This window comes from Phyllostomus discolor, chromosome 3, assembly GCF_004126475.2.
Source record: "Phyllostomus discolor isolate MPI-MPIP mPhyDis1 chromosome 3, mPhyDis1.pri.v3, whole genome shotgun sequence".
In the NCBI taxonomy this organism is placed as follows: Eukaryota; Metazoa; Chordata; class Mammalia; order Chiroptera; family Phyllostomidae; genus Phyllostomus; species Phyllostomus discolor.
Window position 1 is genome coordinate 111,803,009 of NC_040905.2, and position 27,695 is coordinate 111,830,703.

Genomic DNA, 27,695 nt, shown 5'->3' on the forward strand with positions numbered 1-27,695 from the left:
GGTACATGGCTTTTAATGATTATTTATAAGGTAACCCACCAACAGTCTTGGGAGGACAGGAGGAGGGGCTGTCAGGCACCAGCGAGGACAACATCCATGCCAAGAAGGAGGAAACAGCTTTCGAAGAGTCCACTTTTTATTGAATGCTGTAGCATGACACAAGTCAGAAAAGGAGCAAGGCCATGGCTGGAAACATCCTTTTTGGGGGTTTCTGCTGAAGAGGGATGAGGACTGGCTCCCAGGGCTTCTGTTCCCCCACTTCACCCCCAGGAGAGCCCTGCAGGAGAGCCCTGCAGTAGAGCAGGAGCATCTGGGGGCCCCCCTCTCTTCCACAGAGCTACAGCAGACTGGTCTGGGCCTGACTGGCTATCCTCCCAGCAAGGGAAAGATACCCACCTAAATGCTGACACAACAGAAAAGGAGCAAACCTCAGGTGAGAGGTGCAGGCACCCAGAAGCACAGCTGGTTCCACAGGTCCAAGCCAGTCCACTGAGCGGCACTAGCTGTTCCCAATGCTATAACCTGCAGGCTGCAGGGAGGGTAGGCCTGCACCCAGCTCAGCATCTGGCCCAGAGAGGACACTAACAGGCAGAGGCTTTAGTGTCTGGCTTTTATTGGATGTTTTTCTCAAATCCAGCATATTTTTTAGTTCACCTGAGGTGGTGGTTTTGTCACAGGTGGAGGTGGAGGCAGGCCAGCAGTCACTCAGGAGGAGGGCGCCAACATGTTATGATGGTCTCTCACATGTAGTACCAGGCCAAGAGGCCAGCAACCAGAGCCACACTAGTGGCCAGAATGAGCTGGAGGCTAGGATTGCTCAGCACAGCCAGGGCTGTTCGGAAGGGACAGCTGCTACCCTCCAGGGCACCTGTGTGGCAGCACCAACAGGGAACATGGCATCAGTGGGAATGTTGACACACCTATGCTGAAAGTTTTAGTTTTGTGGCAGACAAGACCTACCTCCGTCTTGTGTAGCAGCATAATAGGGGCATTTACGCACATCTCCTTTCCCATTGTGCACGGGGAGCCCATCCGCCAGGGTGTCTTTGGCCAGCAAGGAGCCAGCCTGGTCCAGTTCATTGAATATCTGTAGGAGCAGAGAATCAGCACCATTACTGGACTGCATACACTGCTTTCAAAGAAATCTCTCCTGCACAGAGGGAACTACAGCAGGTAAGGCGTGCTCATGAGTACAAACCAGCAAAGCAGCAGCTCCACTCAGGAACAGCCACACTGACCTGGCGCTTCTCCCTAGCACAAGCTCTGGGAAATAGGCCCATGCCTGTGCTGTCCCACACCCCATGGCTGCTGACCATGGTGGATCATTCCTGGGCACTGACCACACACAGCTCACGAGAGAAACTATCAGGAAAGAGACATAAGAGCAAAAGTGCTGACCCAAAACACTCTTGTGAGTACTGGTACTTGCCCAATTCCAGCCACTGGGTATTTTTTAGCAAAAAACAGTAGAAAAAGGAACAGGGAAGAATGAAGCCCCAGAAGTGGTGACCCATCCTGAGTGTACCCTGGAGACCTGCTGTCAGATTAGAGGGCTAACGGGCCTGTGGTCAGGCTGGCACTTCACTCCCTCACCCCTCCAGGGCCACTTTACTGGTGCCCAGTAAAGAAATCAGCCTTCCCAGCCTCTGGACCATCTAAAGGGACTTGTAAACTGATTTATGGTCCTCATTCTCCTCCCTTCTCTCCTTGAACATACCAAGCAAGATTTTTCATAGCAACCCATGCTAAAAAGGAAGAACTCCATTCCTCAAAACCATAATCCTGTAGTGAGAAGGAAGGAGACAACCCCATTCTCCCCAAGCCCACTTCATGGTAAGGCCTTAACCTTCCCAAAATATTACACAAAGGCAGTCCATCAAGTAAGGTGGAGCCATCACTAGACTCCTGCTTTCTATGGCCTGTTTGGTCCCTCAACTTCCTCTCAAGCCAGCTGCAGTGCATCTGTCCTAATGCACCAAAGCCTATTTAAGCAGCTCTGATGAGCTCACACTGAGGCCCCTTCCCACCCAGCCCCCAGCAGTACCTGCATGTTGTACTCGAAGGCCTTGTTGGCCTCCTCCACGATTTTCTCTTTGGTTTCCAGGTTCAGGTCCAGAGCATTCATCCTGGCCCTGTAGAACTGCTTGAACTGCTGTGCATTGTCCACATTCTCAAACAGGTAGAACTGGGTCCCCTCCCCTGTGCTGGGGAGCTTCAGGGCCCGTTGGGCTACCTTCTTGAGCACCTGGCCCCCCGAAAGGTCCCCCATGTAGCGGGTGTAGGCATGGGCCACCAGCAGCTCTGGCTCATTCTGCCCCACATAGTGGATCCGCTCCACATATTTGTGGGTGGCCTCAGAGCACTGCACCTGCTCCTGCCAGTCCTCACCAAAGAAATACTTTATGTCTTTAGTCAGCGCCTCCTTCCGGTGCAGCTCCATGGGGAAGTACAAGGGAGCAAAGGCTGGATGGTCCTTGTTACGGTCCATTTCCTCCTCAAGGGCTGAGTATGTGAAGTAAAGTGCAGTAGTGGCCAGCTATTGAGGGTGACAGGGACAAACCATGGAAAGAAAGGGCTGTGGGTCCTGGCGTGTATGTGGCTCCTGAGCCTACCACCAACTGCATAGGAGCAGCCGGAGACAAAGGCTTGGATAGCAACTCCTGTTCAAATCCCCAAAGGCCCATTTTTATAGAGAATTATTTCACACACCCAGCAAACTGTTATGTTTCTTAAAGGAATGACATGAACTCTTTGGAACATGGATACTTTTGCTTTCTTTACATCACTTTCGTAACCCACTTAAGCCATGAAAACTATGGGCTGACATCAGAAGAAGAGTGGAATGTAAGAAAGCCTCACTTGCCCCTTGGAGCAACTCCAGGGGGACCTTCCTCATGGGACTAAGCCCCCCCAACCTGACCCCATCATCCATGACTGAGGCACAAACCTTAAATAGCTCCTTCTTGATGTTGCCTTTCAAGAAGTCCTTGACAAACTGGGTGTTTTCTGCCCGGTCATGTGCTTCCTTGGTCCCTTCCTTCAGGAGCTCAGAGAGGTCGGCCATCCTGCAGAGCAGCGATTTTCAAACTTTTTAATCTCATGGCACACATAAACTAATTACCATATTTTGCTGTGTGAATGATGTGCACCCATGTTTTGTGTGCATTATATACATGGGATTATTATACCCATGGTATGTAATCATTATACCCATGTATATAATATACATCCTTATTTTTCCCTCATAAATTTGGGCAAAAATAGTGCACATTATATACAACAAAATACGGTACTAAAATTGTGCAGCACACCAAAAAAATATATTTTTTACTAATCTAACAAAAAATAGGTACAATTTTGATTTACAAAAAGTGACAGTAGTAGTAATAACCTACACTCTTTGCTCCGAAGTGACTTTTTTTTTTAATCCTCACCCAAGGTTATGTTTACTGATTTGAAAGAGATAGACAGACAGACATCAATGTAAGAGAGAAGCAGCAATCAGTTGCTTCCTGTACGCACCCCAACTGGGGATTGAATCCACAACCTGGGTATGTGCCCTGACAGGGCCAAACCCACAACCTTTTTGATGTACAGGATGACATTCCAACCAAGCCACCTGGCCAAGGCACTCTACAGTGACTTTTTTAAAAAATCAGATGCCGCCCTGGCTGGCGTAGCTCAGTGGATTGAGCGCAGGCTGGGAACCAAAGTGTCCCAGGTTCAATTCCCAGCCAGGGTACATGTCTGGGTTGCAGGTCATAACCCCCAGCAACTGCACATTGATGTTTCTCTCTCTCTATCTCTCTCCCTTCCCTCTCCAAAAAATAAGTAAATAAAATCTTAAAAAAAAATCAGATGCCTATATTTATATATAAGGATTTCTGGTACCAAGAATTAACCAATCAGACACAACCTTATTATGCAACATGACCAATAAAATGCAACTCAATTATATGATCTATGTATTTATGGTTCAAGACATAGCAATCACATGGGACTGCTATTGTGTTGACTGTTACCATTTTTTAATTTGACAATCTAAGGGAAAAGAGGTCAGTGCCCCTGATTAGCCAGGTATTACATGTTTTAAAAGTTCTTGTAGCACACCAGTTGAAAATCACTGCTGTACAGAAACCAGGTACGTGTGTGCATATACATGTGTATGTATGCATGTGTAAATTAGTCCCTCCCAGCCCCAGGGTGTCTGGCTTGCTAACCTGTAACCTGGTAGGCAAGGGCTGCTGAGAAACTTGACTCCAGCCTAGATGCAAGGTCTTGCCAGGAAGCACAGAGCAGGCAGATACAAGTCTGCTTCCAAGAGCTTGTGTGAAATGTGGGATGACAGTAACCTACTTCTTAATGGTGTCCCTGTCTCTCTTAACCATCCAAATGAACGATGCTTTGTTTTTGTGTCCAGCTGGTACCCAAAGAAACACACCTCTTATCCAAGCATGCATTTGCTGACTCCTCCAGGGAATAGCCAGCCTTTGGGAATGTGTCCCTAGAATGCACACCATTGTGAAAGACTGACTATGGATCTCCTGGCATAGGCTTGCTGCCTTCCTTCCACCTTGGACCCTCAGCCCCTCCGGGACTACCTGTGGCTGGGTCCAGGTGTAGGATGAGAATGAGGTAAATGCTGGCAAGGATAGAGCCAGGCAGGACCTACATGTGTGCTGCTTAACAAAATTACACAGGATGGAGTTATGCTGACAGATGCCAGTACCAGACAAGACAGAGAACACGACCCTAAAGATGGTGGCACTGGGCAGGGGCTTCTGTGTACACATAATCCATCCACCAGAGTGAGAAAAACTTGGCCTTTCAAGGCCCAGCCTCCCTGGTTTCTTCAGGAGATTGGCTGATCCTGACAAATGTTCAATCATTTCCAAATATAAAAAGATCTTTGCCAATGACAGGGCTATAATGATAAGAATAATGAAGAACAGCCCTGGCCAGTGTGGCTTGGTTGGTTGGATCATCATCTTGTAACTGAGGGGTTGTGGGTTTGATTCCCAATCCCTGGTCCAGGTCCAGACATATACAGGAGGCAACTGATGGAAGCTTCTCTCTTAAAACAATGTTTCTTTCCCTGACTCTCTCTCTATATAGAAGCAATGAAAAAATGTCCTCCTGTGAGGATTTAAAAAAAAAAGAAGAATGAAGAACAGGCCCCATTAACTTGAGGCTTACAGGAACTGGCCTTACCCAGTAAAAAAACAAAAACAAACAAACAAACAAAAACCAGGAAACACCTGGAGTTGGAGCTGCTCCCACATTCTGAAGGTCTAGAAGATACTGGAAAAGATCTAGATACCAACTTTGCTTCTAATTACTATTTCTCTTTCTCAACCCAGATGACAAAACGCTTGGGTTTTCAAAGAAAAAAGGACCAGAAACACCATCAAATTCTGTTACTCAGCACCACTAGCAGTGCCTGCCCTGTCTCCCTGGAGACACACAGGGAGAATACTGAACAGCCCAGGGTGCTGTCTGCTGTCACAGTCAAACATTTCAGGGGCCACAGCAGCATAGCTCCTGACTGCACCCCAGTGCTCCAGTACACACAGCCAAGTATGCTGGGCATGGCAGGCCCTGGCTCAACAGCCAGCCCTCATCACTTACCTGGTATGGTTTTCTCTTTCTGGGGCCCCAGAGCTCTTTTTCTCCGACTCCTCTACTCCCTCTGAGGTCTCCAGTTCCACTGACATTGTTTCCAAGTGTAGTTCTTGCTGCCCTTACTTCTCTGGCCTGTAGAGACACAAGGAGCAGATGATATGGCACCCATGGCAGTTACTTTTCCAAGTACCTGCTGGCTCTGCCCACTTTGAAGAGTCACGCACACACCTCCCGAGTGTTTTCTTTCTAAATAAAACTCTGCTGTTGCTGGGACTAAATTCAAATATGGACAGAATTTGATTATGGATGGTGATTAGGTAGTAGCACTGTATCAATGTTGAACTTGCTTTTTTTTTTATTTTGCACTTTGATTATGTAAGGGAATGTCCTGGTTTTTTTGTTTGCTTGCTTGTTTGTTTTTTTTTATTGATTCTAGAGAGGGGAAGGGAGGAAGAAAGGGAGAGACACATCAATGTGAGAAACATTGATCAGTTCTTGCACATGCCCTGACCAGACACCAAACCCCCAACTTAGGCATGTGCCCTTACTGGGAATTGAACCAGTGACTCCATTTTCAGGACAATACCCACCAATTGAGCCACACCAACCAGGGCAAGAATGTTCTTGTTTTAAGGAAGTACATACTGAAGTAGTCCAAAGTAAATGGGCAAGCCATCTGCAACCTACTGTCCACTGGTTCAGAGACTATTTGTGTGTGCGTACATGCATATGCATACAGATGGAGAGGGAAAAGAACATACACAAGTAAAGCAAATGAGGCAAAATGCTTATGGTGAACCTGTAATAAACAGTACATGAGAGATCTTTTTTCTGCATATTTGAAATTATATGAAAATTAAACATTACTTAAAACATAACATATACAAATAATCTTAGATAAAGCTTAAAAAAATAAAGCACAGCAGTTCTGATTTGACAGCAAGCACATTTACACCCAGCCCATCCTATCTGTTAAAAGGTAGGTGGGCCCTGGTTGGTGTAGCTCAGTGGATTAAGCACCAGCCTGCAGACCAAAATGTTACCCGTTCAATTCTGGGTCAGGGCACATGCTTGGGTCCCCAGTTAGAGGCGTGGGATAGGCAAATGATTGATGTTTCTCTGGCACATTGATGTTTCCCTCTTCCTCCTTTCCCCATCTCTCAAAGATATATAAAATCTGGAAATAAAAAAGTTGGGGTGGCCTCATGCAGAAAGCAGTAGAACAGGGCACTAAGTAGACCATTAAGCCAGGCTGTTCTTAGTAGCTCCAATTTAAAGCAGAGCAGGTCAAAAGGTACCCAAGAACCTGCATCGGCAACTCTGAAGCACCAAGCAAGCAGACTTTCCCCAGCCTACTCCACACTCTGCCTGGCAGAAGGAAATAACACAAGTTGGCTAATCAGTCCTGCTGCCTGCTGCCAGGACCGGGCCTCTGTCAGCCAGGGAAACACAGTCCCACTATGCGACAAGCTCATTCTTCACCCTGGAGGCCTCCACTCTTCCAGTGCAAAGGGAGAGCCCATGTGGGGACTTGCCAGATGAACAGCACAGGTGCACCAATAACTAAAGTAGCTCACAGAATCAGAACAACCAACACCAATAGCCCATAATCCGATAGCCCATAAAGTAGCTCACAAAATCAGAACAACCAACACCGATAGCCCATAATCCTGAAAATTTAGCTGACTGCTGTGATGTGAACCAGCTAGATGTAAGAGATTTAAAAATGCTTTCAATTCGGTTTTGACTATTCATTTAGCATCTCTTTCTCATGAAAACTGGCTCAAGATAGAATAGATACATTTATTTGTATATAACAAGATTAGATCTAAAATATCATTTGTGATAAAGCAGTTCCAAGTTTCAAGTTCTGTCTTGGCATTTTTCGCATTTGGCCAAACTAATGGAAGTTGATACAAAATATTCTGTGGCTCTTTTCTTTTTCTTGTTGTTGTTTAGTTTTTATTTCATAATCATGAACAACTCTGCAATCCAGCGAGACTTGGAAGGGGTAAGGAAAATTTGGAACCCAATCAACTGCAGTGAATACACAAAGACTATTGAACATTCCAAGCAGATGGGGGTAAAGGAGTGCTCTCCTGAGCTATAGAATGAATGGGCTGGTGGTTAAAATAAAACACGAGTCAACTTTATTAGAGTTGTCCACAGTCAGTAATGGTGATCTTCTTGCTGGTCTTGCCATTCCTGGACCCACTGGCGCACCATGGCTGTCACAACATCCATGCGTCTTTCACGTGGCCAGAGACCACATGCCTGTCGTCCAGCCACTTGGTCTTGGCAGTGCAGGTGAAAAACTGGGAACTGTTTGTATCGGGCCAGCATTTGCCATGGACAACATGCCAGGACCTGTGTGCTTTGGGATGAAATTCTTATCAAATTTCTCCCTGTAGATGGACTTGGTTCCTGTGCCATTGTGGTATGTGAAATCACCACCCTGGCACATAAATCTCCATGATAATTTTGTGAAAGCAGGAAACTTTATAACCAAATCCTTTCTCCCCAGTGCTCAAAACATTAAAGTTTTCTGCTGTCTTTGGAACTTTGTCAGTAAACAGCTCGAAGAGGACTCGGCCCAAGGGCTCGCTATCAGCAGCGAAGTCACAGAACACTATGGGGTTGACCATGGCTGGGCACCAGAAGATCTGGGGAGGCAGTGAGGCTACAAGGTGGGGTTGGGGCTGTTTTGTAATTTGTCATCTTATTGGATTTTTTCCTCCATTTTCTTTATACTTTCCAAAATAATATTCCCCATTCATGTCTAATTCATGTTCACTTTCTTCACTAGAACTATCTTGCTTGGTATCCGAATCTTCTAAACAAACTTCCACCTAATCTTCATCTTCTGAATCACTTTTTCAGTTTCACATTCAACTCTATCATTCTCATCATTGGACTCAAGTAGCAATTGCTGAAGTTCTTCAACGTCTCTTGGTTTATTGATTGATATGTTTTTCCAGCCATTTTCAGTGGTCAATTTAGAAAAACACAACACTGATTCCATGCCTGGGTTGCGGGCCAGGTTTCCAGCTGGGGGCACATGACAGGCAACTGACCCATGGTCTCTCATGTCTCTATCTCCCACCCTTCCCCCCTCTCTAAAAACAAATAAATAAAGAACTTTTTAAAAAAGGGGGTAAAAAGGTGTACTAAGTCTTTAACATGGGCTAAAAGCACCAGCTGCCTGGGGGCGGAGTGTGGAGAACATTCTTGGCTCAGTGTCAGCACATTCAAACCATACTGGCTGGGTGCCCGGAAAGGTGGCCTCTGTCCATCCCTGTGGTCTGGTCACTGTTCCTCAAAAGAATGACTATGTAGTATGGCATTCAGAAGCCACCTTGCAACGTCAGAAACAATTCACTTCATTCTCTGAAAGGTTACGTGTCCTCACTTAGTCTGACCTCCACACTCCAATCCTTTCTGTCTTTGCAGAAACCACTGGAATCCCCAGATAACTGGTTGGAGGGCAAATCACTAATGTAGAAATCTTCTAGATTTTAATCCCTATCAACAAGAAGCTGCCCCACCCCACCCTACTCCCAAAAACACAAGCAAATGATCCCCAAAGATTCCACTCTGGGAAATAGCTCCAGGGGTATTATTTGTTTAAAAAAGGACTGCCCTGGCTAGTGTGGCTCAGTGGATTGAATGCTGGCCTGAAAACCCAAGGGTCGAGGTTGGATTCCCAATAAGGGCATGTGCCTGGGTTGCAGACCAGTCCCAGTAGGGGGCGCGCTAGAGGCAACCACACACTGATGTTTCTCTCTCTTCCTCCCTCCCTCCCCCTCTCTACAAATAAATAAATAAATAAATTTAAATAAAATAAAAAGCAAAACAAAAAAGGACCAAAAATACTGACTACAACTATTTGGAAAAAATATGTAAATATACTGATAGTGACAGGAAGGGAATTTGGAAAGCTATAAATATTACATTTTTAGCCAACTGGCAGCTCCTTTTGTATAAAGTGACTCAATGCTCTTGAAAAGGGGGAGGGAAAGGTAGGGAGAAGGGGCAGAGATAGAGAGGAATCAGATCAAGCAAATCAGCTAAGACCCTGCACTGCACTAACAAATCAACAGGAAGTTCCCTGGGCCCTATACTTTGCTCTTACAAATTCTAAAAAGTTTGATCTGACCCCTCTACTACTACCAGAAAGCTGTGACTGTTTATAAAATCTACCTCCACAACTCCATAATTCCTGGTACTCCTGGCTGTTCATCTGATCATTACTGGTTTTCACTCCCACAACTGATCTGATAGAAATGGCAACAGCATCCCTATCACCAATGTTCCTTCCAGCAGATCCAGAACACTCTTTTCAAACACTTTGCCTCTAACAAACTACAGGCCTAAGGCACACGGGCTTCTGAAACAGACACATTCAAATATATTCAATCTTCCTCCATGGAGACTCATAGAAAAACTTTGAAGGTCAGTTAACTTAATGCACTGTTGCCAGGGGAAACCATTTAAGGACTACATTATCACTCATTCCATACCTGGTGATACAAAAAGGCATGGTAAAGATTCAGCTATAACAATTCTGTTTTGTATTCTTGTTCTTTTTCTTTGTCCTGGAAAACCAGTTGCTGAGCTAAGTAGGACAGCACTAGAGTGGAAGGTAGGTGAAGGGGGAAGGAAAGGCAGGGCAACTAGCTCCCTAGAATTAGAATAATTCGCCCCAGACTCTGAAATTGTGACACTCCATATGAGTGTCACATGTTAGCATGAGCTAATGTACCTCATCAGATGCCCACAACATGAGCTAGTGTGGTTATCCCACATGTGCAGAGTAGGAAACAGAGGAAATCAAGTGGCCACTTAGACTCCTGCACTGGGTCCCCTGCAGCTCTCTCCACTTAACAGCTTGTGGTTGGACATCAAGAGGCCTTACGTACCTCCCAGAGAGCGGTTAGTGGCTCAGAATTCACTCCTGTACTGATATCACATTAATAAAAGATGATTTTTTTAAAGAAGTGATTAATCTTTGGGTTCCACAAATGCCCTTGTCATATTTCCCCAGCTAAACCAGACGCTTCCTAAGTGTCAGAGCATGAAGACTCCCTCAGACTCAGTTTTCTCAGGGTCCAATACCATGTTCCAAATCACTTAGAGACATCAACTTAAGTTATAACGGCAGCAGATGCACAAATGGACTGCCTACTAAGAAAGCTTGAGAAATAAAAAGAGGCTGTGTGAATAAGAAAATACTGATTAAATTCTAAAATACAACCCCCCAATTTTATTTGGTTAATATATCTCTAAATTAACTGGTACGGAACTGGTTTTATCTTTCTGCAGATCTGACTCACTCCCTTCTTTCCTTCTAACTCCCCCCCCCCCCACTTTCTTATGGTCTGGATTTTCTAATGACTTATTTGTATTTCTCCAGCCTCTGAGCTGGTTCAGGCTATTCTCACATCTTAGGGCCCAGCTGGGCTAGCTCCTGCATTTACCTATCTATGCTGTGTTTTCTCTGTCGCTCCTGGAAGGCTCAGGGTCTCCCCTGCAGCCCCTGACCTCAGATGCTCTCTCTACATCAGAGCTGCGCACTGGCTGGCCAGAACTTCTTTGAATCCTCCATACAGGTCAAGTTCCACATCCAGTAACCCTGGGCCCAGCAGGCTGCTCCTCACCATGCCTGTGAGGGTAGGCAATCCATCAGGCTCTGACTCCTTTTCTTAGCCAGTATTGGAATTAATGAGGCCTCTGCTTTCTTTTGTCTGAAGGCTGGCCTATGGTAATTGGTGCAGCTTCCTTCCCACAGCCCATGGGTGGGTAGGTGGGTGGGTGTGGGTGTGTGTTTTATTCACTCTTTAGGCTGAACAAATACCTCTCCATTGTACACATCTTTGTCTATGATCTTACCCTACCCACTTATATTGTGGTATTCAGGAGAGTCACAGTTCAAAAATGATGTATTACCTCCCACAGAAAACCATCTGTTATACGTGCCCCATAAATGTTTTTGCTAGTAAAACAGAGAATACAAGAATTCCAGACTCTCCCTATAATCTCTTTAGATTACAGGATCTGTTTCTTCTCTCTTTAGGTCCCCTAAATGCTTTTCACCTTTAAGTGAGAATACTTGTTTCTGTTCAACAATACCACAACAAAGCTAAATCAATTCTGAATGGTGCCACTTACTCCCATCAGGCCTCAGCAGATATAAACAAACAGGTTGTTTACCCATCTGTTGAGAACCACCCTGCCTGGTTTCAGAAGCTGTAACCCCCCATGGCTAAGGCTGAGTGACAGACCTTGGGACCCTAAGCCACTAAGTGTTGTGGAAAATCCACCCACACTCGGGGAGATAACGAAGCACAAACTTTATTACGTGTGTGGGGCTCAAGGGAGCCAATTCCCAAATCCTGAGCCGAAAAGGCTGGGTTAGGGGGTCCTTTTTATATACCAGTTACACAGGCAGAAAGGGAGGGGGACCAGCTACTGAAAGCAAGCATTCAGAAGCAGGGGCAAGGTTAGTGACCTTGAGATATCGTTACCTAGCAACCCCACTAGCCAGCTCCGTACCTAAAAATAACTTTTACTCAGCTTTTGTCCCCACAAAACTTGCAAGTGTTACAGAGAGCAGTTTCTTTTCCTGCCACATAAGGAGACAAAGCTTATCCCCCTGGTAGGGGCACCATCTCTGCCCTCTTTACTTCACCTTGCTTGGCCCCCAGTGCATGATCAGTTAGCCAATGACAGGTAAGATTCCTCAAAGGAGGAATGAGCTAAGACAGGCATGGTCATAAAGGGGCTGTCAGGGAAGGGCTTGGGGGGTTATAGCAAAAGGGGGTGATGGACCCTCTCCCCTTAGCTTTGACATAGCTTGAGTCCTCATTCTGTATGCAAGAAGTCTCCTAATTTCTCGGCTGCCTTACTTCCCCTGCTCAACCTAAGCCTGAAACAATGCTGGAGGTGGGCACAGCCCTGTGCTGGAAAGGGCAGGTTCTCTGGGGCAATCAGACCTAAGAAAGAATACATAAAATCCTGTGAAATCTGCTTTGCTAAGAATGTCCTCAATTTTCTGATAAGGGTCCAAGCATGAAATGAGTTTGTTTCCCCAAAGTTTTATGGCCCTTTAACTATCTGACCCTAACTCTAAATAAGCCCTCATAGTTCTTTGTATGTTACCTACTGTTTGATCCTTACTGCCTGACAATGACTGATGAGCTTTACCTATACTCCCTGTACTCCTATGCAAATAAGCCCCATAAAAGCCCATTGAGGAACAGGCTCCTGGCCCTTCTCCTCTGAGAGATCAGCCACCTTTCCTTCCCAAAGAGATCTTGTCTTCTTGGTAGACTTATTCTCATCCGTGGTGGAGCACCCACCCACACACCCATCACTAAAGTTCTGTTTTGAATATCTGTCTACGCAGAAAGAGTAAATTCTAACATTCTTCTTATACCCCTATATGTGATCTGGGGAACAAAAAATGCTGGGGCTACCGTGGAGGGAGCAGGAGCAAAAGGGAGGAAGCCAGGGGCAGGAAGGTGCATCTCTTCAGAGCTTCCACACCTCTCTGGCTCTCTCCACTTTTCACCTGTAAAATGGAATGAATACCTGCCCGGTGTTCAGATACCACAAGACTATTGGGAAGATCAAATAAGAGAGTAGTTGTGAAATCACTGTATAACAAATGCTGTTATTCAAATGTTACAAAAGGAATTGAGAATGAACCCAGATCTGTTTACCAGCTGGTGCTCCTATCCTAGAAGACACTCCTGGTGAGCTTTTCAGACCTTGCTAGGACACCACGAAACTCTCAGTAGGGGAAAGAAGCCCTGTTCTTGGTGCAGTGGGAGATGCACTTGTTATCCTTCTCAATGTTTAAAACCCAGCACTTTTAAGGGTACACCCTACACCAAGGGCCAGCTCTGCATCCTTCCAGCAAACAGATGTGCTGAGGAGGCACAACCCGTTTTCTGCCTTAGGTAAACAGGCAGACCTCAGGCAGGCTGGAATGCAGGGGGTAAGAGAGTGCCCATCAGTTTACTAGGGCTTCACCTTACTGTTGATTGATGCTATAGACCCAGCTCACCTTCAGAAATGGAAGGGCAGCATGGGTCCTGCACAGAGGAATGGTCTAGAGCTAGAGAGGTTTGTGTTTGAGATTTGGATTCCCAATGTTTAAGCAGTTCATGGTGTAGGTAAGTCATAACCTCTGAAAGGCTGTGTTCCCTCATCCATAAAACAGGGTAACAAAACTCACTCTGCTCCACTTTCTCGAGTGTGCTATGAAGACTTAAATGAGTTAATGTGTGTAATAAGTGTCTCATGAAATGTAATGCTGCCTCAACTGCTGATAATCTATTTAGAAAGCTGTGCCCTCCTGGCTGGCGTAGCTCAGTGGATTGAGCACGGGCTGTGAACCAAAGGGTTGCAGGTTCGATTCCCAGTCAGGGTACATGCCCGGGTTGCAGGCCATGACCCCCAGCAACCACACATTGATGTTTCTCTCTCTCTCTCCCTCCCTTCCTTCTCTAAAAATAAATAAATAAAATCTTAAAAAAAAAAAAAAGAAAGAAAGTTGTGCCCTGGCCAGGTGGCTCAGTTGGTTGGAGTGTCATCCGGTACCCAAAAGGTTGTAGGTTCTATTCCTAGTCAGGGCACATACCTAAGACTGCCAATTCTACTCCTCATTCTCAGTCAGGGCACATGCAGGAGGCAACCAATCTCAATCTCTCTCCCTCTACCCTCTCTCTCAAATCAATAAACATATCCTCAGGTGAGAATTTTTAAAAAAGAAGAAAAAAAGAAAGCTGTTAGCTGGGTGATTATGAAATACTGAGGAAGAATGAAAAATCCAGTGACTCCACAGATAATTCTGAGTAGGTCACAACTGAGTACTTCTGACTTAGCCCTCATCTGGTGGCATCAGGAAATAGGAATATCTGTTCTTTCCAAGATGAGACATGTGACCACAGCAGCTAGAAATCCACAGTGCAAATGCTATGCTGAAGATCAATGCTGGTTAAGCCAGATATTGGGAGCAGTGGATAGGGTGAATCAGCTCTAACCCAACAAGGCACTTGATGAGGGAGGCCTCCCAAAACTCAGCATCTAGGTCAACAGCTCCTGACTTTATAAATGACCTGGGGTCTCTAACCTCTGGTGCTGCCAATCCTCAGGAAATCTTTCTTATATACAAGCTTCACCCTTTTCATTTTAATCACAGGGTGAATTCAGTTCCACATTTCACTGAACGAATGACTATTAATCTCTTGATAAAGAGCAAGTTCAGACATGAGTCCTGGAAATGTGGGGATTTCAGAGACACAAAGCTCTTGCATCAGATTCACTAAACATACAATTGCAAAACAACTGCTAACTAGTCTAAGAGCATTAAGGGCACTAGCCTCTTAGTAACCTCTAAAACTGACATTGTACAGGAAGTCCAAAACTACTCTGACAGGCTTTTCTTATTGGGAAGGTGGTGTGCTCACCTTTAGCATGCTCTAATGTAACTGAACATTCAAAGCAGACACCAGGATGGAACCTGAAACATAGAAAAGAGCTCAGAGAAGGGGCCAGGAGTCTGCTGTTGCTGGTGCTAAAGATGAGTCCTGGTAAAGAGCACTTCCTGCTATGAATGAATAAATATAAGACCTTTCCTCTCCCCTGAGTGCCACCCCACCTTATATAAGAGGACTAGGCCTCAGGGCTGAGAAGATAAAGACCCTTTAGAAGCATGAGAAGCATCTGGGCTGTGGGAGCTGTAGCCTTGACTGAATTCTAAAATGGTCAGGCCAGGATTTGACAAGAACAAAGCCTAGACACCACACATCCCATAAGGGTGGCTGTAACAGAGGAAATACTGAAAAAACTGTGGATCACCCTGAGGTACCAGCAAGCAAAGATTATTCCAACTTTGAAACAACCTTAAAAGCATGTGTCCTGTGAACTAAGGTGAGTCGGTCATATTTCCTTTCACTTGGGTGCAACAATTGTCTTCTGTGGTTTCAGCTTCTTTCACAAAAGATGAGTATGAATAGCATTTGGAGGTGGAGGAAGAGAGTAGGTGGATTAAGTGGATTAAGACGTTTCCGCTAAAAGACATTTCCGCTGAATTTCCATTCTGGAAAACCTAGAAGTGTTACTTACTTCCAGGTACTTTCCTTTCTACAAACAGGCCCAAACAGGCTTGACAGAACCTTAAGTGCATCCCTAAAGAAGTGCAAGGCCCTCAAGTTCACCCAGGAGAGGGTGGTGCAAAGGAAGAGAAGTAGACTAAAGTCTAACAGATCTGGACACGCCAGGCTAAGCTACTTTTGAGCAGGGACCCACTGACTACAAAGAAATTAAGATCAACCCTGGCTGGTGTGGCTCAGTGAGTGCTGGCCTGCAAACCAAAGTGTCGCAGGTTCAATTCCCAGTCTAGGGCACATGCCTGGGTTGCAGGCCAGTCCCCAGTAAGGGGCGCACAAGAGGCAACCACACATTGATATTTCTCTCCCTCTCTTTTTCTCTCCCTTCTCCTCTCTAAATAAAATAAATAAAATCTTTTTGAAAAATGAAATTAAGATCAGAGAATTAAGTAATATGGACAAGGTCATTCAAAGAGCTAACAAATTGGAAGCAAACCTGAGTCCTTCTGAATGGAAAGTGATGCCTCTCATGTCCCCAGCTAACAAACATGTGAGATGAGTATAATGTCACCACAGACTACTAGCAACATGCAAAGCAAGGCTACACTACATTGCATTTACATGTGCAGTGGACAGGTTTTCTAAATCACTGAGTGCAATTGTTGTTGTTGTTGTTTTTAGTATGAAAAGTGAGCTCAATCCTATGATTTCTGAGAAGTAAATGCTTGCCTCCCATTTGAAGATTCAGAAGCTGCTGCATGTCCCCAAAACACTCACTTTGGCTCCTTCAGATTATACGACAACCAGAGAAGACTCTTCTCTGAGAGCCCTGCTTTTGTTGACTAGCAGGGCAGGCCAAGGCTGGAGACAGTTGGTCCCAAATGGGTGGATGGCACACACCACCACTTGGTGCCTAAATGGAAGCAGCCAGACCTGCCAGACCTTGGTAGACAATGAAGCCAGATGTTTAGGGGCATCCCTACACCAGGGGAGGTCATAATTGGGTTTGCACATCTCTATAGCACCCATTGCCATAGTAACTATGCAGAAACAGAAGATCTAATTTCAAGAATCTGAAAGTGTATCCTCTACATGCTGAGTGTTTAAAATCACTTCAGTCCTATCTTTCTGTTTACTGAAAATATAGTCTGTTTTGGAAACAGTACTGTGATAGATAGGAAGCATGTCAACCCAACTTTCTTTTTAAAAAAAATTAAAGCAAATAGAAATAGAAGAAACATTAGGTTAAAATCCCTTGATAAAGACAATCTACCAGAAATCTTCGTATTTAATAGTGAAGTATTTGAAGCATCTTTAAGTCATTTGTTTTCTTTTCAGCAGTTCTCCCCCTACACCCAGAACCCAGAGCTCAGAGCCCAGAGCTGTCCAACTGCTTCAGTGGGGAGGAGGATGGGGAAAGAAAATCTGGTTACTTTTCAAAAATATATTCTTATTATTTTCATCATCTGCTCCAGAAGAGTGCTTGAAGAGCCAATCAGGGTGGTTCGCTGCAAGTTCATAATGGCAAAAACCCAGAAATAACTCAAATGTGCCTAAATTCTTTTATAAACCACTAAGTAAAATCTATAATAGAAACCTTCCCTGGATAACTGAGTAGCAGTTAAACTGAGTCCAGAGTAGGTCTGTACTTATTGACCAAGGAAGATCTTTAAGACATAATGTTGAGCTAGAAAAGCAAGATGCAGACTGGTTGATACGGGGTGATATTGTTTGACAATGACAACACAAAATCGATCCTCTGCGGGGAGTACATGTCCACTCAAGAGTTCAACACAACCTGGCTGGTGTAGCTCAGTGGATTGAGCGTGGGCTGCGAACCAAAGGGTTGCAGGTTCGATTCCCAGTCAGGGTACATGCCTGGGTTGCAGGCCATGACCCCCAGCAACCGCACATTGAGGTTTCCCTCTCTTTCTCCCTCCCTTCCCTCTCTAAAAATAAATAAATAAAATCTCTAAAAAGCTCACAAATTAAATCTTAAAAAAAAAAAAAAAAAAAAGAGTTCACCACAAACTTCTTATAAGATTAGCAACTCCAATTATAAGATTAGCAACTCCAAAGGCCAAGAAGGCATTGGTCAATCTAACAAGGCGGCTCCTATCTCTCACTTTGGACCCATAAGGAATCTTAACGCGTTTCCATAAGCCTACAAAGTGAGGTATTATTCCCAGGCTTTTTCACAATAACTGCCTAGATTCTGGCAGCTAAAGGGGAAGGGGGTTGCCCATGGAGAGGGAGCAATTAAACAAGCCCAGAGCAAGAACTGGTAACTCACAAGAGGATGGCCCCATCCTGTACAAGCTTATGTCCATGGCAGAAGCAGCTATTAGACTTTCTCAGAGTAAGAGGCTTACCCTTTTTTTCGTTTTTAGTAGCAAACTACATACTTGCAACACTCCTCAAACTATACTTAAAAAGCAGAAAAATATAAGTGGCAAAATTATTATTTAGCAAAATGCCCTTAAGCTCTCTTTCTAAATACTCTGGCTCTTCAATGAAGCCTTCTAAGATTGAAAGGAAAAACAAAAGATCATATTTTGTGACTCTGCCTGGTCTGTCTGACATTTCCAGTCATGTGTTTTACTTTCTTCACCAGTATGAAACTCTCAGGATACAGCCTCCCCATAACAGTTGCTGACAGTAACTCAGCGTATGTATAAGTGTCATATGTGACCATTAATTTAGACAAGTCTTTGTATTTCAATACACATCCATCTGAAAGTTTCTAGAAGATGGTTTCAGTAAGTCTGTGATAGCAGGCATAAGTGCCTTTGGCACAGCCCATGTACTGATGTGACACCAAAGGAGTTGAGGCAATGACTTAACTGTATAATGATCTCTACAGCCAACCTGTGACAGGCACCTAACAAATCTTACCTGAACTAAGCCAAGCTGAGAGAATCCATCAGCCACACACAGACTGAGAGGCTGAGATATGTCTGGTTGTCACACACCTGGGTGGGTAGGCAGGTTGAGTGGGGAGGGACACTTAGGCCGTGCTACTGGCATCTAGTGTGAGTAGAGGCCAGGGATACTGCTCAACATCCCATGATGCACAGAAAACACAAGCACAAGTACACGAGCCCAGCACCACCACCACCACCATCAATTATCCAGACCAAAATGTCAATAGCACCAAGGTTGGGAAATCCTGCTCACACCAAAGAAGCAGTGCTTAAACTTTTCTTGGCACTGTCCCATTGGCACTGTGGATTGTCTTGTTGCTTCAAACCATCTTGTCTGTCTGGGACTTGGTTGGTCCCTTCTTTCCATTTCTTCCTGCTTCCATTTCTAATTTTGGACAGGGAAGTCCCGTTTGCCTGTCTCACACAGCATTGCTGTTCTTGTCCCCCATCCTACTTCACCTCCCTCCAGATGGGTAACACCTTTAAATTCCACATGGGGATACGATTTCTATGGTTTAAGGAACTTATCTGCCCTGAGCCAGCTTTCTACCTACAGCTCAGGGGACCCTCGGTCTTTGGCAGTCTCTTCAGGCTCTGTCTGCGCAGCTACCTGGCCTGATTACTCCAAGGATTAACCTGCAGTGCTCACCACTGACCAGGCACAGGTAACTGATTACTGGAACTGTATCTGTTATCTGTTGAGTCTGTGTCTCAGTCTGGGCCATGCAATTTTGTTTTTAACTTTAAATTGGTTTTGAATTTGGTCTAGAGCTGGCAAATTAAATCTGAAAGTACTGTATGTTTGGAATGCATGAGTGTGTGTGAAATATTTTGGTGATGTAATTTGTTTTAAATGATTTGATTGTAGCAGCCAGAGTTCAATTCCCAGTCAGAGTTCGTCCCATGACTTGTTTGCTGCAGCCACCCCAAAGGGGAAGGAAGCTCTCTCCTTTTTGTAGTTTGCCTCCTTTAGGGGGTAAAAGAGTGTCTGAGGCTCCTTCCCTTCCCCAGTCTTCATCTCCAGCCATATTGAGCTTATGTTCCACCCAGCACTACTGTCTTCTACGAAAATCTGCCACCTTAAAGTCAGGCATTCTTTTTTTTTTTTAGATTTTATTTATTTATTTTCAGAGAGAGGGAAAGAGAGAGAAACATTAATATGAGAGAGAAACATCAGTTGGCTGCCTCTTGCACAGCCCCAACCAGGGACCTGGCCCACAACCCAGGCATGTGCCCTGACTGGGAATCAAACCAGTGACCTTTCGGTTCACAGGCTGACGTTCAAGCCACTGAGCTATACTAGCCAGGGCAAGTTTGGGCATTCTGGAGCCATTCTTTTTGCCTTCTGAGCTCTTCAACTTTATTGTGTACACTCACTTTCCATTATCTATTGTTTGTGTTTGCCAGGCCTCTCAAAAAACAGTGGAATGCATTCTATGATTATAATTTTAAAATGGCTTTAAAAATTCTTACAGCATACAAAGCTTTAGTCATCTAAGCAAAATTTTAAATTAGTAAACAGACTAACCCAAACACTTTTCAGAATCACATGATTTGGGGTGGTTTGGGTTTAGTTTGGTTAAATATGCATATCTTTAAAATCAACAGCATTAAGAATTCTTTTATTCTACCTGGGGTTTATTAGTTAAATAAATTCATGTTATCTCTACTACAAAATTTGTCAACAAGAAAAATAACTTGCTATGATCAAATTTTGTAAATAATATAAACTTAATTGTTAGGGGCAAGTAAATTAAGTAAATTAAATGGGATAAAAAGTTTCCTTTAGGCTAACCTTTTAGCAATAATTATAGTGTAGTTAAATAGTTTTATGCATTTCTTTGGTAACCTGAAACTTTAAAGATTTGCTAGCTATATTAAATAATAGATACTCATTGAATGTCTAGACTACTTCCAAATAAAATAATGAAACAGTAATAGTAAACACAGATTTATCTAGTTGCTGATTATAGAGAAACTAAAGATATTTGGGCTCATTAATAAGCATGTTTTTTTTTATCACATTAAAAATTGTGCTAGGAGCCCTGACCAGTGTGACTGAGTTGGTTGGGTGTTACTCGGCAAAGTGAAAGGCCGCCAGTTTGATTCCCAGTCAGGATACATACCTAGGTTGAGAGTTTAGTCCCCAGTCAGGGCACATGTGAGAAGTAACCAATGAATGTTTCTCTCGTATCAATGTTTCTTTCCCTCTCTTTCTTCCTCCTTTCTCCTTTCTCTAAAAATAAAATCTTTACAAAAATTGTGCTATGAGGAAGTATGTTTTTAGAAATTATTCAATGTATCCATAAAGATATCAATCTAAAGAATACTAGTTGCTTACCTTTTAGCTGTCACTAGAAATTGAGGTTCCTAAGAGTTAAGATTTCTAATTAAGATGGAAACTAACTGTATATGTATTTAGTAACAGAAGGTATAGGGTATGGAAATATAATTTTTGAAGGAATTAAAAGAACGAGGTTTGTCCTAAAATAAGGTTGGTTATTTCTGAATGAGAGACAAACTAAGAGGGGATAAGGAAGCTATAGAAGGTTTATGAAGATCTTGAGGAGATTTTTTATATGGTTAAGATGAATTAAAATAGAAATTTAATTAACAAATCTAAATATCAAAAGAACAAAATTGGGACAACTGTAATAGAACAATTTTAAAAAGTAAGCTAATGAGGAGTAACAGTTTGTTTCTTTTTCACTCTCAAAAAAAGTTTTCTTAGTATTATTCTATTCCAGATATTATAGAAGGTGTTCTATAAGAAAGAGTCGATGTTTTATTAAAATAGTTTTCTATGTTGTGATCAGGTCCTTGGTAATACTTAAGAAAACAACCTTCTGAATCCTAAAAACTAAAGTTTTGTTAACCTGCACTTTTTTAACTTGATACCTTTTTATTGTCACTTTAGGTATACAAATAATATGGTTTCATAGTGATACACAATACTATTTAGTTGAGTGTCCAAAATTCTTGACATATTTTGACAAACTGCCCAAAATGTAAGTTACAGAAGCTTGACCTGGAAATAACTTTGGGGTGTTTCAGAAGGTCCCCTGGAACACCTCAAAAGATTAGTTTTCTCTCCTTACAAGAGCAATATTGGGTTGGCCAAAAAGTCCATTTGGTTTTTCTTTTCTGTAAGATGGCTCTTGCAGTGCTTAGTTGTCTTTAACTCCATTTGAAACAATTTTGTTAGATTGTATTGTGACAGCTGTCTTATCAGCATGCATTAAAAATATATCAAAATTGAATTTTTGTGTAGCCATTTTAATATTAAAGATGGAAGAAAATAAGCAACATTTTTGGCATATTATGCTTTATTATTTCAAGAAAGGTAAAAACATAACTGAAATGCAAAAGAAGATTTGTGCAGTGTATGGAGAAGGTATTGTAACTGATCAAACAAGTCCAAAGGGGCATGCAAAGTTCTGTGCTGGAGACTGCTCACTGGACAATGCTCCATGGTCAGGTAGACCTGTTGAAGTTGACAGTGATCAAATTAAGACATTAATTGAGAACAATCAACATTATACCACATGGGAGATAGCTGGCGTACTCAAAATATCCAAATCAATAAACTTATTGGTGAAAATGAAAAACGTGTCTTTTATTTTATAGAAAAAACTAAATGAACTTTTTGGCCAATCCAATATTAAACTAACTAGGCTTACTTTGTGTGCTGAAATTACATGGGAAGCACTGTCAATTAAAAAAAAAATAACACTGAGCCTTGTTTTATTTATATGTTATAAATGTTCCAGAAATATATGTGAAATTGTGGAAATCTGAGATGTCTTCACCTAAGATGCTGTTATCAAAATTGAGGGACACACTTATTACAACTGAACCTGAGTATCAGACTGTGGTACTAGCGTATGAGTTCATGGTTGGTTGGTTTGTTGGTTGGTTTGTTTGTTTTTGCAAAAATGACCCCTCATTGCACACTTTGCCATCCTGATGTCCTTGTAACATGGCAACAATCTACTCCTGAATCAAAAATTAAGATGAGTGAACAATGGCTATAAATTAAATGAATAGCCAGGGCTATGGAAAGCCGAAGATGGCCACTTGGTTCTTCCCAGCTCCCTGGCATCTTTCAGTTTTTGTTCCTTCATCCACCATAATACATTTAAGCTGGACTTCATTCAGCTGCCATTTAGTATGAGTTATCATTATGCTCCTGTTGCTGTGTGTATGTGTTCCTGGATAAGTTGAAGCTTTACTGTGCCACAAGGCTGAGGCCCTCAAAATGACAAAGAAATTGTTAGAAAATATAATTCCCACTTGGGGTATGTCTACCAAAACCTCTAGTGGTTGTGGCACTCAGTTCACTGAGCAAATCATGTGAAACTTAATGGACAGGCTTGCAAACTTCTTGGAATTATGACTGACCCTGTCACCCTCAGTTATCAGGCAAGGTCCAAAGAATTAATGGAAAAACTGAACTAAAGCAGAACAAATTGAATTACACAGGACTGAATGAACTGATGGGGAGGGTTATAATTTTATGACTTTTTGAAATAATGCTGATTTTTAGAATCTTCTGTTTTCCAGATATAAGGAATTTTCCCTATTTACATCTCTATAAGTGGTACTGAGGTATTTATTTTTTTCCTCTGATCCCTTCAGGCTTTGGAAACTCTTAATGAGTATCATTATTTTCATGGCAATATGTTTGTTATGATAAACTCAAAAATATGTTCCTTTGGTAACAGGACACAATTGAAAACTCTTGATGAGGCTTTGACTGGAGCTGGAATACCATATTTAAAAGACACATGCATAAACTATGAATGTCCCCAGAAGACTCTAGGGAAATTAAGATTGACTTTGGAGTCCAAGAAAAGCCCCTTGGAAAAAGTCTGGTACCTTATATGGTTCTCAGCAGTCTTTCCAGGTATACTTACAAAGGCTGCTTTCCTAGAAGATGGAAAAAGAAGAACCTCAAGACATTTTAGGGAACCTTGAGAACTAGAGGAATCCACACAAATCAAGTTTTTAGAAGCCAAGCCACATAATAGCAACTATGTGGCTTGGCTTCTTAACCCTGAGAGGCTAATTAGAGTACAACCTAATGAAGACTTTTATTATCTCTTATAGCACTTGTGTCCTATTAACATGTTTGTTTTCCAGATTACAGCTGATTTATCTGTGTCTCCTACTGCACAACAGAGTACTCAGCTAATTGGAGTTTGCTAAGTGACTGAATGATTTCCAGAATGCAAGGTATTCTCAAAATCAAGGTATCCTCAAAGAGCAGATAACAAAGCAGATGGTTAAAAGTGAATCTCAGAAATAAGAAAAATGGCTGGCTAGTGAGTAAGCATTTTTGAACAGTATTTTTACTAAAAAATTGCTGCTGATGGGGGCTGGGAAGTAAGATTTGCCTTGGAGGGGGCCAAGCATGTGATGCTTGGTGATCAGTAACTTACAAATGTTACACTGCATTGATTTTTTAAATTTAAATTATATTTATTGTTTATGCTATTACAGTTGTCCCCATTTTCCCTCCTTTGCCCCTTCCAGCCATACCCACCTACTACCTCAGACAGTCCCCACACTGTTGTCCATGTCCATGGGTCCTGCATGTATGTTCTTTGGCTACTCTATTCCCTGTGCTGTACTTTTCTTCCCATGACTATTCTGTAACAACCAATTCGCACTCCTTTTTTTTTTTAATCTTTCAATGAACTTTTTATTGGCCTTCTGCCCTACCAAGGGATGCCCCACTTCTGCTGCCTTTAACACCTCAAAACTTTGGTGTATTTGACCTCAGACACCAAATCTGCCTTCCACAATCCTGCAAGTTGTGGTCTTTTGGATGGTTTGTAAGGAGTGGCTCTTGCCCAGGATGTCAACAAGATTGAAGTTCTCCCCTTCTTCCAGTAGGCTGCAGTAGGTGGCAATCTCAGCCTCCAGCTTGACCTTGATGTTCAGAAGGGCCTCATACTCCTGGGCCTGGCACTGCCCCTCTGCCCAGGTCTGGGCCAGCTGACTCCAGATGCAGCAGGATCCCATTGAGTTGTTCCATCTGCATGGCAGAGCACATCTCCACCTCCCTCAGGCTGTTCTCCAAACTGACCTTCAGATTCCTCACTGAGCCCAGGTCAATCTCCAACAACTGGACTATATGTCTCAGCTCCATGAGAGTCGTCTCAGCAGTGCCTATGTCAGCGGTCTGCAAGGTGACCACTGTGGTGCTCTCTTCAGTCTGATGGGACCAGTACCTGTCTAGCTCCTCTCAGTTCTTCTGAGCCAGCTTGTCATACTGAGCCCAGATGTCTGCCGTGATTTTGCCGAGGTCCTGAGATTTGGGGGCATCCAACTCCACAGTCAACCCATAATTAGCAATCTGGTTTTGTGGAGCATTTACTTTTTCCTCATGGTTCTTCATCAAGAGCAAGCTCCTCCTTGAGAGCCTTGATCTCTGCCTCCAGCAGCAACCAAGTGATACTGGCATCATCAATGACCTTTCAGAGCCCATTGATGTCATTCTCCACAGACTGGTGCATGGCCAGCTCTGTCTCATACTTGACTCTGAAGTCATCAGCAGTCAGATGGGCATTGTCAATCTGCAGAACGATACAGGCACTGTCCCCAGAATTTGCAAAGATCTGAGCCCTCAGGTCCTCGATGGTCTTGAAATAATGCCCCCAGTTTTTAACCGGGGGTCCCTTCTTCTCTAAGTGTTCCCATATTTTGACCTCCAGTCTCTGATTATCAGCCTCTAGGCTTCTCACCCTCTCCAGGTAGGAGGCCAGGTGGTCATTCAGGCATCTCATAGTCTCTTTCTTGCTCTGGATGCCCCCTATGCCCACCAGACCCCCAGCCATCACTGCAGCCAGGCTCCCAGATACTCAACTGCCCTGCACACTGGTGGAGCAGGACACTGAGATCTGGGAGCCCAAGCCCCCGGCACCTGCATAGACACTGGCCACACTGCTGGCCATCTGGACCTGGTAGCTGGGCAACTGCACAGAGCCCAGTAGCTTGCAGAGAAGCTGAAGCATATGCTGAAGCTCATGTTGTTCAGGCAGAAAGGTGAAAAACCAAGACTCAGGTTGAAGCTGCCCCACTTTGCATTTCTTAATCCCTACACCTTTTCACCCATCCCCTAGGCCCCCCTCTGATCTTGCAACCATCAAAACATTCTCTATACCTGTGATTCTGTTTCTGTTCTGCTTGTCTATTTTGATTTTTAGATTTAATCACTTTTTTAAAAGATTCTGTTTATTTATTTTTTAGAGAGAAAAGAAGGGCAAGAGAGAGAGAAATACCAATGTGAGATTGCCTCTTGGGCACCCCCTACCAGCAACCTGGCCCACAACGCAGGAATGTGCCGTGATTGGGAATCAAACCAGCAACCCTTTAGTTTGCAGGCTGGCACTCAACCCACTGAGCCACGCCAGCCAGAGGTAGATTCGATTATTAATAGGTAAGTATTCATTACCATTTTACTGTTCATGTTTTTGATCTTCTTTAACCTTTTGTATTTTAATTATGATGTCCCTTGGTGTATGCCTCTTTGGGTTCATCTTGTTTGGGACTCACGGCACTTCCTGGACTTACATGTCTATCTCCTTCACCAAGTTAGGGAAGTATTCTGTCATTATTTTTTAAATAGGTTTCCAATTTCTTGTTCTCTTCTCCTCTGGCAATCCCATGATGCAAAATGTTGGTGTGCTTGACATTGTCCCAGAGGTTCCTATCTTCATTTTTCTGGATTCTTTTTCCTTCCTGTCATTCTGATTGTGTGTTTATTTGCTTCCTTATGTTCTAAATCAGTGATTTGCTTCTCAGCTCCATCCCCTCTACCATTGATTCACTGTAAACTATACTTCATTTTAGTGTACCCTCCATTTCTCACTGGTTCTTTTTTATGCTGCTTAAGTTCTCACTAAGTTCACTGAGCACCTTTATAATCAGTGTTTTGAATTCTACATCTACCATACCATTTGTCTCCATATTGTTTAGTTCTCCCTCTGAGGTTTTGCTCTGCTCCTTCATTTGGGCCATGCTTCTTTGTCTCTTCATTTTGGCCTCCCTGTGTTTGTTTCCATGTACAGGTAGAACTACTACAACTCCCTGGCTTGGTAGAGTAGCCTAATGTAGTGAGTGTCCAATGGCACAGACTCCCCAAATACCCAAGCTGGGCATTCCAGGTGGGCCCACTGTGTGGGCTGTGTACACCCCCCTCCTGCAGCTGAGCCTTGATTGCTATTGGCAGGTCGCTGGGAGTGATTTACTCAGGACAATCAGCTGCAAGGACTAGCAGTGACCACTCACCACTAACCACCGTGGAGAATCAATTGTGCAAGGGCCCACTCTACAGAACAGGACTTACTTCAGCAAGGCACTAGTGCCCGCTGAGTCCACCCTTGGAGTGTGTCACTTGTGGAGGTGTTTGGGTGGTGGTGCTCCAATGTGGTCTGTAGAGGTCCACTGGGTGCAAAGGCTCTGGTGCCTACCAGGAAGTGTGGGCCAATGTCAGCCCCCACCTGTGTTCTGTCCAGGGCCACCCAAATAAGCTACAAAGCAATCTGCAGTTGGTTGCTACTTGTGCTGGGCTTAGAGGTGCCCAAGCAAGTCCAAGCTGTGAACCAAGGACAGCTGCTTCGTCACTTGGGCTAGGCCTAGGGCCACTTATCAATAGGCATAGGGCACACTGAGGCCAGATGCTGTTTGCTTGAGAGAATTTAGGAAAATCTGAACCATGAGCCAAGACAAGCCATTTGTATTAAAAAGCCACTGGAAACAGCTTGGGTCAAGCAGAAAGTTGGGTGGGGTGGAGCCTCAGGGAATCACAAGAGTAGGGCAAATATTGTAAGCCAGGGTGATACAGTGTCTGATATGGCACCTACCTGCTGGCTTTGTGGCTGTGTGGGGCAGGCTCAGAAAAGGATCAATGCCCTCTGCCAGCACTTCTGTCTAGGAAAAAGCTGCTCCCCAACTCCTACCCTAATGCCACACAATTCAGTTCCTCCCTATATTTCTTTGATGCCTTTCAAGCTGCTGTTCCTGTGCT

At 43.7% G+C, this 27,695-nt stretch overlaps 1 protein-coding gene and 2 pseudogenes across 2 annotated transcripts in view; all 3 read right to left on the bottom strand.

Moving 5' to 3' along the window:
• Positions 1-16: 16 nt before the first annotated feature.
• Positions 17-27,695, bottom strand: part of HMOX2 (heme oxygenase 2) — a 38,803-nt gene continuing 11,124 nt past the window's right edge. The window contains exons 1-6 of one of the 2 annotated variants that reach the window (XM_036021000.1): positions 13,462-13,505; positions 5,629-5,756; positions 2,948-3,065; positions 2,045-2,536; positions 961-1,087; positions 597-868 (exon numbers count right to left, since the gene is read on the bottom strand). In XM_036021000.1, the coding sequence (XP_035876893.1) occupies positions 741-868; positions 961-1,087; positions 2,045-2,536; positions 2,948-3,065; positions 5,629-5,714 (951 nt within the window). In that variant the 5' untranslated portion in view covers positions 5,715-5,756; positions 13,462-13,505 and the 3' untranslated portion in view covers positions 597-740. Of the gene's footprint in view, positions 869-960; positions 1,088-2,044; positions 2,537-2,947; positions 3,066-5,628; positions 5,757-13,461; positions 13,506-27,695 lie in introns of those variants that run through there. The other variant, XM_028516869.2, reaches the window with a different exon arrangement.
• LOC114500249 lies at positions 7,260-8,637 on the bottom strand (annotated as a pseudogene).
• Positions 23,638-25,812, bottom strand: LOC114503493 (annotated as a pseudogene).